The sequence below is a fragment of the Oncorhynchus mykiss genome, chromosome 6, assembly GCF_013265735.2.
Source record: "Oncorhynchus mykiss isolate Arlee chromosome 6, USDA_OmykA_1.1, whole genome shotgun sequence".
Classification (NCBI taxonomy): Eukaryota; Metazoa; Chordata; class Actinopteri; order Salmoniformes; family Salmonidae; genus Oncorhynchus; species Oncorhynchus mykiss.
Genome location: NC_048570.1, coordinates 86,452,904 through 86,464,567, shown reverse-complemented (window position 1 = coordinate 86,464,567; position 11,664 = coordinate 86,452,904). Strand labels below are relative to the sequence as shown.

At 46.3% G+C, this 11,664-nt stretch overlaps 1 protein-coding gene across 2 annotated transcripts in view; it reads right to left on the bottom strand.

Moving 5' to 3' along the window:
- Positions 1–11,461, bottom strand: part of LOC118964957 — a 27,721-nt gene extending 16,260 nt beyond the window's left edge. The window contains exons 1-4 of one of the 2 annotated variants that reach the window (XM_036981337.1): positions 11,314–11,461; positions 11,079–11,215; positions 6,891–7,002; positions 951–1,014 (exon numbers count right to left, since the gene is read on the bottom strand). In XM_036981337.1, the coding sequence (XP_036837232.1) occupies positions 951–1,014; positions 6,891–7,002; positions 11,079–11,215; positions 11,314–11,414 (414 nt within the window). In that variant the 5' untranslated portion in view covers positions 11,415–11,461. The remainder of the gene's footprint in view (positions 1–950; positions 1,015–6,890; positions 7,003–11,078; positions 11,216–11,313) is intronic. The other variant, XM_036981338.1, reaches the window with a different exon arrangement.
- Positions 11,462–11,664: the final 203 nt, after the last annotated feature.

Below are 11,664 nucleotides of genomic sequence, written 5' to 3'. Positions count from 1 at the left end.
GTGCACCCGTCCCTCATGCAGCAAAGCACACCCACAACATGATGCTGCCACCCCCATGCTTCACGGTTGGGATGGTGTTCTTCGGCTTGCAAGCCTCCCCCTTTTCCTCCAAACATAACAATGTTCATTATGGCCAAACAGTTCTATATTTGTTTCATCAGACCAGAGGACATTTCTCCAAAAAGTCAGATCTTTGTCCCCATGTGCAGTTGCAAACCGTAGTCTGTCTTTTTTTGTGGCGGTTTTGGAGCAGTGGCTTCTTCCTTGCTGAGCAGCCTTTCAGATTATGTCAATATAGGACTTGTTTACTGTGGATATAGATACTTTGTACCCGTTTCCTCCAGCATCTTCACAAGGTCCTTTGCTGTTGTTCTGGGATTGATTTGCACTTTTCACACCAAAGTACGTTCATTTCTAGGAGACAGAACGCGTCGCCTTCCTGAGCGGTATGACGGCTGCGTGGTCCCATGGTGTTTATACTTACGTACTATTGTTTGTACAGATGAACGTGGTACCTTCAGGCGTTTGGAAATTGCTCCCAAGGATGAATCAGACTTGTGGAGGTCTACATTTTATTTTCTGGGGTCTTGGCTGATTTCTTTTGATTTTCCCATCCACAGGTACACCTCCAATTGACTCAAATTATGTCAACTAGTCTATCAGAAGCTTCTAAAGCCATGACATCATTTTCTGGAATTTTCCAAGCTGTTTAGAGGCCCAGTCAACCTAGTGTATGTAAACTTCTGACCCACTGGAATTCTGATACAGTGAATTATAAGTGAAATAATCTGTCTGTAAACAATTGTTGGAAAAATTACTAACCGACTTTCCAAAACTATAGTTTGTTAACAAGAAATTTGTGGAGTGGTTGAAAAACAGGTTTTAATGACTCCAACCTAAGTGTATGTAAACTTCCGACTTCAACTGTTTATCAGAATATCTTGAATTACCAGTATGGCCTCTTTAGGAGTCCTGGTGGTCATGAAGGTCAGGTCACTTCTGATGTCTCTCATTCTGAAGAGATATGAAAAACATCAGGAATAAAATGGCATTATGAGCATTATGAGCTGTAGCTGCAACAAGTTTACCATAGAAATAGAACCCACTCTATGAGTTTCCATAGATACAACTATATTATGGACTGTAATGCATTTGATTTGTTCATTATTAAAGCCATTCAGCCCTGTACCCCAGCTTTTAAATAATGAATCTCGTTATGCTGCCACACTACATTATACAGCATTTCGCAAGTCTGAAGATTAGCGAAGCACATATTCATGTCCATCACACTTTAACAGGATGAGGTAGAACAGGCTTAAAGCTAGAATCATTCATTGCTGCACCCATTTTTGGAGTCATCAATTAATGATATATACATTAATGATATATACACATTTATTTGTGAAAAATACAACTTATAAATGCCTCATGAGCGTAGTTCAACTGTCGTATCCCATCTGAACCCAACATATAAGATTGTTTTACTCCCAATGTTTGTAAAAAAAGAAGAAGAAATGTGATGAAATACTGTATAGCCTCAGAACATGGTTAAAACTATCATTCTGATGTCATGGATGGTTCTTCCATCCATACATAGCACTCACTCTGAATGTGAGAATGGTTACATTACTCCAGGCCCATCCCTCAGCTTTTTACCAAAACACAGGCGGGTGGCTGCTTTGTTATTGTTTAAATGAAGGATTACAGCTTTAAGGCCAGAAGTTTGATGAAGAAGATAGTTCAGTTCATTAATTGATCAAATGTTTCTCTTCATGAAGAGCCCACCTGTCATGTTGTGTCTTGTTTCTGTCCTTTCCCTTCACCCTGTCTCCCTCTGCTGGTCGTTATTAGGTTACCTTTTCTCCCCCTCTTTCCCCCAGCTGTTCCTTGTCTCCTCCTAACTACCTCGTCACCCCTTTTCCCACCTGTTCCCTTTTTCCCTCTGATTAGTCCTCTATATCTCTCTCTGTTTTTGTTTCTGTCTTTGTCGGATTCTTGTTTGTGTTGTTCATGCCTGAACCAGACTATCGTCATGTTTGCTGCAACCTTGTCCTGTCCTGTCGGAATCTGCCGGTCCATCTGAGCCTACGTTTGTTTTGTTATTAAAGAAGCTCTGTTTACGTTAAGTCGCTTTTGGGTCCTCATTCACGCACCGTAACAGAAGAATCCGACCAAGAATGGACCCAGCGACTTCGGATCCTCTCCACTCAGCCGTCGAGATCCAGGGAGCGATGCTAGGCAGACACGAGCAGGAATTGTCTGCTGCTCGACATGCCGTTGAGACCCTGGCCATCCAAGTCTCCAACCTCACAGAACAGGTTCACCATCTCCGCCTCGATCCACCGGCCACTTCCAGGGCTTTCGAATCTCCGGAGCCCAGAATCAATAACCCGCCGTGTTACTCTGGGGAGCCCACTGAATGCCGCTCGTTCCTCACCCAGTGTGATATTGTGTTTTCTCTCCAGCCCAACACTTACTCCAGGAGCACTGCTCGTGTCGCCTACGTCATATCTCTCCTTATTGGACGGGCTCGTGAGTGGGGCACGGCAATCTGGGAGGCAAGGGCTGAGTGTACTAACCAGTATCAGGACTTTAAGGAGGAGATGATACGGGTTTTTGATCGATCTGTTTTTGGGGAGGAGGCTTCCAGGGTCCTGTCCTCCCTATGTCAAGGTAATCGATCCATAACAGACTACTCTATTGAGTTTCGCACTCTTGCTGCCTCCAGTGGCTGGAACGAGCCGGCTTTGCTCGCTCGTTTTCTGGAGGGTCTCCGCGCAGAGGTAAAGGATGAGATTCTCTCCCGGGAGGTTCCTTCCAGCGTGGATTCCTTGATTGAACTCGCTATTCGCATTGAGCGACGGGTTGATCTTCGTCACCGAGCTCGTGGAAAGGAGCTCGCGTTCTCCGTTGCCCCCCTCTCCGCATCACTACCATCTTCCTCTGCCGGCTCGGGTGCTGAGCCTATGCAGCTGGGAGGTATCCGCATCTCGACTAAGGAGAGGGAACGGAGAATCACCAACCGCCTCTGTCTCTATTGCGGTTCTGCTGGTCATTTTGTCACTTCATGTCCAGTAAAAGCCAGAGCTCATCAGTAAGCGGAGGGCTACTGGTGAGCGCTACTACTCCTGTCTCTCCTTCAAGATCCTGCACTACCTTGTCGGTCCATCTACGCTGGACCGGTTCGTCAGCTTCCTGCAGTGCCTTAATAGACTCTGGGGCGGAGGGCTGTTTTATGGACGAGACCTGGGCTCGGGAACATGACATTCCTCTCAGACAGTTAAGGGAGTCCACGGCCTTGTTCGCCCTGGATGGTAGTCCTCTCCCCAGGATTCAGCGTGAGACGCTACCTTTAACCCTCACTGTTTCTGGTAATCATAGCGAAACCATTTCTTTTTTAATTTTTCGTTCACCTTTTACACCTGTTGTTTTGGGCCATCCCTGGCTAGTTTGTCATAATCCTTCCATTAATTGGTCTAGTAATTCTATCCTCTCCTGGAACGTCTCTTGTCATGTGAAATGTTTAATGTCTGCTATCCCTCCTGTTTCCTCTGTCTCTTCTTCACAGGAGGAGCCTGGTGATTTGACAGGGGTGCCGGAGGAATATCACGATCTGCGCACGGTGTTCAGTCGGTCCAGGGCCACCTCTCTTCCTCCACACCGGTCGTATGATTGTAGTATTGATCTCCTTCCGGGAACCACTCCCCCCCGGGGTAGACTATACTCTCTGTCGGCTCCCGAACGTAAGGCTCTCGAAGATTATTTGTCTGTAGCTCTTGCCGCCGGTACCATAGTCCCCTCCTCCTCTCCCGCCGGAGCGGGGTTTTTTTTTGTTAAGAAGAAGGACGGGTCCCTGCGCCCCTGCATAGATTATCGAGGGCTGAATGACATAACAGTGAAGAATCGTTATCCGCTTCCTCTTATGTCTTCAGCCTTCGAGATCCTGCAGGGAGCCAGGTTTTTCACTAAGTTGGACCTTCGTAACGCTTACCATCTTGTGCGCATCAGGGAGGGGGACGAGTGGAAGACGGCGTTTAACACTCCGTTAGGGCACTTTGAATACCGGGTTCTTCCTTTCGGCCTCGCTAACGCTCCAGCTGTCTTTCAGGCATTAGTCAATGATGTCCTGAGAGACATGCTGAACATCTTTGTTTTCGTTTACCTTGACGATATCCTGATTTTTTTCACCGTCACTCCAGATTCATGTTCAGCACGTTCGACGTGTCCTCCAGCGCCTTTTAGAGAATTGTCTTTTTGTGAAGGCTGAGAAGTGCTCTTTTCATGCCTCCTCCGTCACATTTCTCGGTTCTGTTATTTCCGCTGAAGGCATTAAGATGGATCCCGCTAAGGTCCAAGCTGTCATTGATTGGCCCGTCCCTAGGTCACGCGTCGAGCTGCAGCGCTTTCTCGGCTTCGCGAACTTCTATCGTCGTTTCATCCGTAATTTCGGTCAGGTGGCAGCCCCTCTCACAGCCCTTACTTCTGTCAAGACGTGCTTTAAGTGGTCCATTTCCGCCCAGGGAGCTTTTGATCTCCTCAAGAATCGTTTTACATCCGCACCTATCCTTGTTACACCTGACGTCACTAGACAGTTCGTTGTCGAGGTTGACGCGTCAGAGGTGGGCGTGGGAGCCATTCTTTCTCAGCGCTCCCTCTCTGACGACAAGGTCCACCCTTGCGCGTATTTTTCTCATCGCCTGTCGCAGTCGGAACGTAACTATGATGTGGGAAACCGCGAACTGCTCGCCATCCGCTTAGCCCTAGGCGAATGGCGACAGTGGTTGGAGGGGGCGACCGTTCCTTTTGTCGTTTGGACTGACCATAGGAACCTTGAGTACATCCGTTCTGCCAAACGACTTAATGCGCGTCAGGCGCGCTGGGCGCTGTTTTTCGCTCGTTTCGAGTTCGTGATTTCTTATCGTCCGGGCTCTAAGAACACCAAGCCTGATGCTTTATCTCGTCTCTTCAGTTCTTCAGTAGCCTCCACTGACCCCGAGGGGATTCTCCCTGAGGGGCGTGTTGTCGGGTTGACTGTCTGGGGAATTGAGAGGCAGGTAAAGCAAGCACTCACTCAAACTCCGTCGCCGCGCGCTTGTCCTAGGAACCTTCTTTTCGTTCCCGTTCCTACTCGTCTGGCCGTTCTTCAGTGGGCTCACTCTGCCAAGTTAGCCGGCCACCCTGGCGTTCGGGGTACGCTTGCTTCCATTCGCCAGCGTTTTTGGTGGCCCACCCGGGAGCATGACACGCGTCGCTTCGTGGCTGCTTGTTCGGTCTGCGCGCAGACTAAGTCCGGTAACTCCCCTCCTGCCGGCCGTCTCAGGCCGCTTCCCATTCCCTCTCGACCGTGGTCTCACATCGCCTTAGATTTTGTCACCGGACTGCCTTCGTCAGCGGGGAAGACTGTTATTCTTACGGTTGTCGACAGGTTCTCTAAGGCGGCTCATTTTATTCCCCTTGCTAGCTTCCTTCTGCTAAAGAGACGGCACAAATCATCATCGAGAATGTTTTCAGAATTCATGGCCTTCCGTCAGACGTCGTTTCGGACAGAGGTCCGCAATTCACGTCTCAATTTTGGAGGGAGTTTTACCGTTTGATTGGGGCTTCCGTCAGTCTCTCTTCCGGCTTTCACCCCCAGTCTAACGGTCAAGCAGAACGGGCCAATCAGACTATTGGTCGCATCTTACGCAGTCTTTCTTTTCGCAACCCTGCGTCTTGGTCAGAACAGCTCCCCTGGGCAGAATACGCCCACAACTCGCTTCCTTCGTCTGCGACCGGGCTATCTCCTTTTCAGAGTAGCCTCGGGTACCAGCCTCCGCTGTTCTCATCTCAGTTCGCCGAGTCCAGCGTTCCCTCCGCTCAGGCTTTTGTCCAACGTTGCGAGCGCACCTGGAAGAGGGTCAGGTCTGCACTTTGCCGTTATAGGGCGCAGACTGTGAGGGCTGCTAATAAGCGTAGAACTAAGAGTCCTAGATATTGTCGCGGTCAGAGAGTTTGGCTCTCCACTCAGAACCTTCCCCTTAAGACCGCTTCTCGCAAGTTGACCCCGCGGTTCATTGGTCCATTCCGTATTTCTCAGATCATTAATCCTGTCGCAGTTCGACTTCTTCTTCCGCGATATCTTCGTCGCGTCCACCCGGTCTTCCATGTCTCCTGTATCAAGCCCGTTCTTCGCGCCCCCGCTCGTCTCCCCCCCCCCCCCCCCCCCCCCCCCCCCCCATCCTTGTCGAGGGCGCACCCATCTACAGGGTCCGTAGGATTTTGGACATGCGTCCTCGGGGCCGTGGTCATCAGTACCTAGTAGATTGGGAGGGGTACGGTCCTGAGGAGAGGAGTTGGGTTCCCTCTCGGGACGTGCTGGACCGTGCGCTGATCGAGGATTTCCTCCGTTGCCGCCAGGTTTCCTCCTCGAGTGCGCCAGGAGGCGCTCGGTGAGTGGGGGGGTACTGTCATGTTGTGTCTTGTTTCTGTCCTTTCCCTTCACCCTGTCTCCCTCTGCTGGTCGTTATTAGGTTACCTTTTCTCCCCCTCTTTCCCCCAGCTGTTCCTTGTCTCCTCCTAACTACCTCGTCACCCCTTTTCCCACCTGTTCCCTTTTTCCCTCTGATTAGTCCTCTATATCTCTCTCTGTTTTTGTTTCTGTCTTTGTCGGATTCTTGTTTGTGTTGTTCATGCCTGAACCAGACTATCGTCATGTTTGCTGCAACCTTGTCCTGTCCTGTCGGAATCTGCCGGTCCATCTGAGCCTACGTTTGTTTTGTTATTAAAGAAGCTCTGTTTACGTTAAGTCGCTTTTGGGTCCTCATTCACGCACCGTAACACCACCAGTTATGGTGATGCTTCATGTCATCACAAACAAAGTATTTGGCACATTTTCAGATGGAGGTACTTACACATTTGCCAACTCGTCCACGTTCAACGTTTTGAATTTCATAGCTAAACAATCAAAAACGTAGATATCCTGAGGAGATCCTTTTTGTTTACAGATGTAAACACCAAGGTTATCTGTCAAGGAGAGGCATTTGTTAAAATACAACAAACAAGTATTTCTCCAAAAACAACCTGCAACCAATCATTAGATGACAACCAAATGACGATAATAGTCCAGCTTTCACAATAACGAGACAGCCGAGGCAGAACCGTTATATTCTTCTAAAACGGATCATAACTCACAAATAAGTAGAGCCCACTCAAAAATATAAACACTACTTATGTTTCAGAGCACACAGTAAAGTTTAAAATGGTTCAAATATTTATTGTGTGTTTTTGTTCTACTTGACTTTATAGTACTACTGATATTGATTACTGCATCGTTGGGAAAGAGCTTGCAATGAAGTCATGTCACTGTACTTGTGCACGTGACAATACAACTTGAAATGACACCAACACAGACTTTGAGGCGTCCTTCAAGAGGCCTGGGTTCAGTCCAAAATATCACACATTGGATAACTTGAGTTAATTATTTCCCAATAATTATTTTAGATTTGCAAATTTATGTTAACATCCTTCCCCCTAAGGAAATTTAAATAGATTATTGCAGGAATATCTAAAACATTGGCCAAATTCAAACGGAAAGTCCCTGATACATTAGGAAACAAGGCCCAGTACTTTCTTGACTACAAACTTTCTTTACCCAACCGTGGAACAGACTGTTTGTTCCCAGACTCGGGACTCTCTCTATTGGTTACACAGACTTTTGGACTCCCATCCTATTCTAACCACCTCTCACTGGCTTTGTATTCATGTTACCTGATGAAATTGCTGTACAAAATGATCTTGTTAACATCTCATGCACATTCAGATGTCATAAATCAGCACGGCAGAGCTCTCCCTGTACTATGCCGTGCCTGGATTGTATTACTGTTGATGATATCTGGAATGTGCATGTACACCCTGGCCCATCTACTGTTGCCAGCCCCGATTCTGACTTGTGCTCTGATATCTGCTTCACTGATTTCTGATCTCGTAAAAGCCTAGGTTTTCTGCATGTTAACACTAAAAGCTTATTACCTAAATGAATCAAGTGTGAGTTCACAGCTCCAATCCAGATGTGTTGGTAATTACTGAGACGTGGTTAAGAAAGAGTGTTTTGAACACTGATGTTAACCTTTCTGGCTATAACCTTTTTTCAGTAAGACAGATCTTCCAAAGGTGGGGACAGATCTTCCAAAGTGTTGATCTTTACCAAGGATCACCTTCAGCACTCGGTTGTCTCCACCAAGTCTGTCCCCAAACAATTTGATTTGCTCGTTTTAAGCATTAAACTTTCAAATAGTTCTTTGTTGACTGTTGCTGGGTGCCATTGTCCTCCATCAGCACCAGCCTGTACCCTACCTGCCCTAAGCTCTCTCCTGGCCCCTTAGACTAGGTCTGAATTTGTCCTGCTAGGTGACCTAAACTGGGACATGCTTAAACCCCCTGACCAAGTCCTAAATCAATGAGACTCCCTAAATATTTCTCAGATTATCAACAATCCTACAAGATATGACTCCAAACACCCAGAAAAGGCTACTCTCCTTGATGTTATCCTCACAAATAATCCTTATAGGAATCAGTCTGGTGTTTTCTGTAATGACCTTAGTGATCCCTGTTTTACAGCCTGTGTTCGTAATGGCTGCTCAGGGAAACGACCTGTCCTTATTTGTCATAGACGCTTGCTAAAACTTTAATGAGCAAGCCTTCCTTCATGAACTGGCCTCTGTGAAATGGTATGGAATCAGCATGATCCCCTCTGTCGAAGACGCTTGGACCTTCTTTTTTGATATTTTCAGTGGTATTGTTAACAAACACGCCCGCATAAAGAAAATGAGAATTAAAAACAGGTTCAGCCCCTGGTTCGACCGTGATCTTGCAGAGTTACTCCACCTCAAGAATTGCATTTGGTGAAAGGCTCTGCACACGCATACTCAGGCTGACTGGTTATTGTTCAGGCAAATGAGAAATAAGTGCACTCAGGCTATCCGGAAGGCCAAAGTTAGTTACTTTAAGGAGCAGTTCTCTCTCTGTGGGTCTAACCCCAAGAAGTTCTGGAAAACAGTTAAAGACCTGGAGAATAAACCCTCCTCCTCACAGCTGCCCATGTCCCTTAATGTTCATGATGTGGTTGTTACTGACAAGAAGCACATGGCTGAGCTCTTTAATCACCACTTCATTAAGTCAGGATTCCTATTTGACTCAGCCATGCCTCCTTGCCCGTCCAACATTTCCTCATCTTCCACCCCTTCTAATGTGACTATCCCCAATTCTTCTCCCTCTTTTCCCCCTGCCCTGCTATAAAGTTTCTCCCTGCAGGCAGTCACTGAGTCCGAGGTGCCTAAACTGCTTAAACTTGACCCCAAAAAAACATCTAGGTCAGATGGTTTATACCCTTTCTTCTTTAAGGTTGCTGCCCCTATCATCACCAAGCCTGTCTCTCCTTTCTGGGGAGGTTCCCATTGCTTGGAAGGCAGCCACAGTTCATCCTTTATTTAAAGGGGGAGATCAAGCTGATCCTAACTATTATAGGCCTATTTCTATTTTGCCCTGTTTATCAAGTGTTGGAAAAACTTGTCAATAATCAACTGACTGGCTTTCTTGATGTCTATAGTATTCTCTCGGGTATGCAATATGGTTTCCACTCAGGTTATGGATGTGTCACGGCAACCTTAAAGGTCCTCAATGACGTCACCATTGCCCTTGATTCTAAGCAACATTGAGCTGCTATTTTTATTAACTTGGCCAAAGGTTTTGATACGGTAGACCATTCCATTCTAAGGAGTATTGGTGTCTCTGAGTATTGGTGTCTCTTTGCTAACTACCTCAAAGAGTGCAGTGTAAATAAAGTCAGAAAATCTGCTGTCTCAGCCACTGCCTGTCACCAAGGGAGTACCCCAAGGCGCAATCCTAAGCCCCAAGCTCTTCTCAATTTACATCAACAACATAGTTCAGGCAGTAGGAAGCTCTCTCATCCATTTATATGCAGATGATACAATCTTATACTCAGCTGGCCCCTCTGGTTTTGTGTTAAATGCTCTACAACAAAGCTTTCTTATTGTCCAACAAGCTTTCTCTACGCTTAACCTTGTTCTGAACACCTCCAAAACAAAGGTAATGTGGTTTGGTAAGAAGAATGCCCCTCTTCCCACAGGTGTTATTACTACCTCTGGGGGTTTAGAGCTTAAGGTAGTCACCTCATACAAGTACTTGGGAGTATGGCTAGACGGTGCACTGTCCTTCTCTCAGTACATATCAAAGCTGCAGGCTAAAGTTAAATCTAGACTTGGTTTTCTCTATCGTAATCGCTCCTCTTTCACCCCAGCTGCCAAACTAACCCTGATTCAGATGACCATCCTACCCATGCTAGATTACGGAGATATAATTTATAGATTGGTAGGTAAGGGTGCTCTCGAGCGGCTAGATGTTCTTTACCATTCGGCCATCAGATTTGCCACCAATGCTCCTTATAGGACACATCACTGCACACTATACTCCTCTGTAAACTGGTCATCTCTGTATATCTGTCGCAAGACCCACTGGTTGATGCTTATTTATAAAACCCTCTTAGGCCTCACTCCCCCCTATCTGAGATATCTACTGCAGCCCTCATCCTCCACATACAACACCTGTTCTGCAAGTCACATTCTGTTAAAGGTCCCCAAAGCACACACATCCCTGGGTCGCTCCTCTTTTCAGTTCGCTGCAGCTAGTGACTGGAACAGGCTGCAACAAACACTCAAACTGGACAGTTTTATCTCCATCTCTTCATTCAAAGACTCAATCATGGACACTCTTACTGACAGTTTTATCTCAATCTCTTCATTCAAAGACTCAATCATGGACACTCTTACTGACAGTTGTGGCTGCTTTGTGTGATGTATTGTTGTCTCTACCTTCTTGACCTTTGTGCTGTTGACTGTGCCCGATAATGTTCGTACCATGTTGTGTTGCTACCATGTTGTTGTTATGTTGTGTTGCTACCATGCTGTGTTGTCGTGTGTTGCTGCCTTGCTATGACTGCCTTTTGGTAGGCCGTCATTGTAAATAAGAATGTGTTCTTAATTGACTTGCCTAGTTAAATAAAGGATAAATAAAATAAAGCCTACTTTCTTCCAAGAAGACGAGACATGGCCCACATACTCCAACATCCTTCAACTGTAATGCTGGAGTCACAGTCAGATTAACGTATTCTTTCACTTCTTCGTTCATCTTGGCAAATGTGTCATCGAGAACAATCTGAAAACTTTCATTTTTATTCGACACTTAGCATTATTATCAACACATATATTTATATAGAACTTATTGTGTGATAAAAGCAATGTGAAGAGGAATCATACATACTTTTGGCCAGTCACAAGTCCAGATGAAGCCCACTGAGGGAATGTTTTGATGAACGGAGGCAGACTGAGCAAAATCCTTTCAACATCAGAGGCTCTAGACATTGAAGTCTCTGTCAGGATCTCCACAGAGCAGTTTGGGATTTTCTCTCAATCTTAACAATGGGAAAACAGTATATCATGCAATTAAAGATCATGCTACATAAAACTATAAAAAAATGCTGAAGATTGTTGCTGTTCAGTTTTACCTTTGATTTTCTGCAGAACATACTCTCTCTCAAAGACATCTGGTAACCCAGGAACTCGAACTGGGTCGCAGAAACGTTCTCCAGGTTGAGAGTACAAGACTATCGGT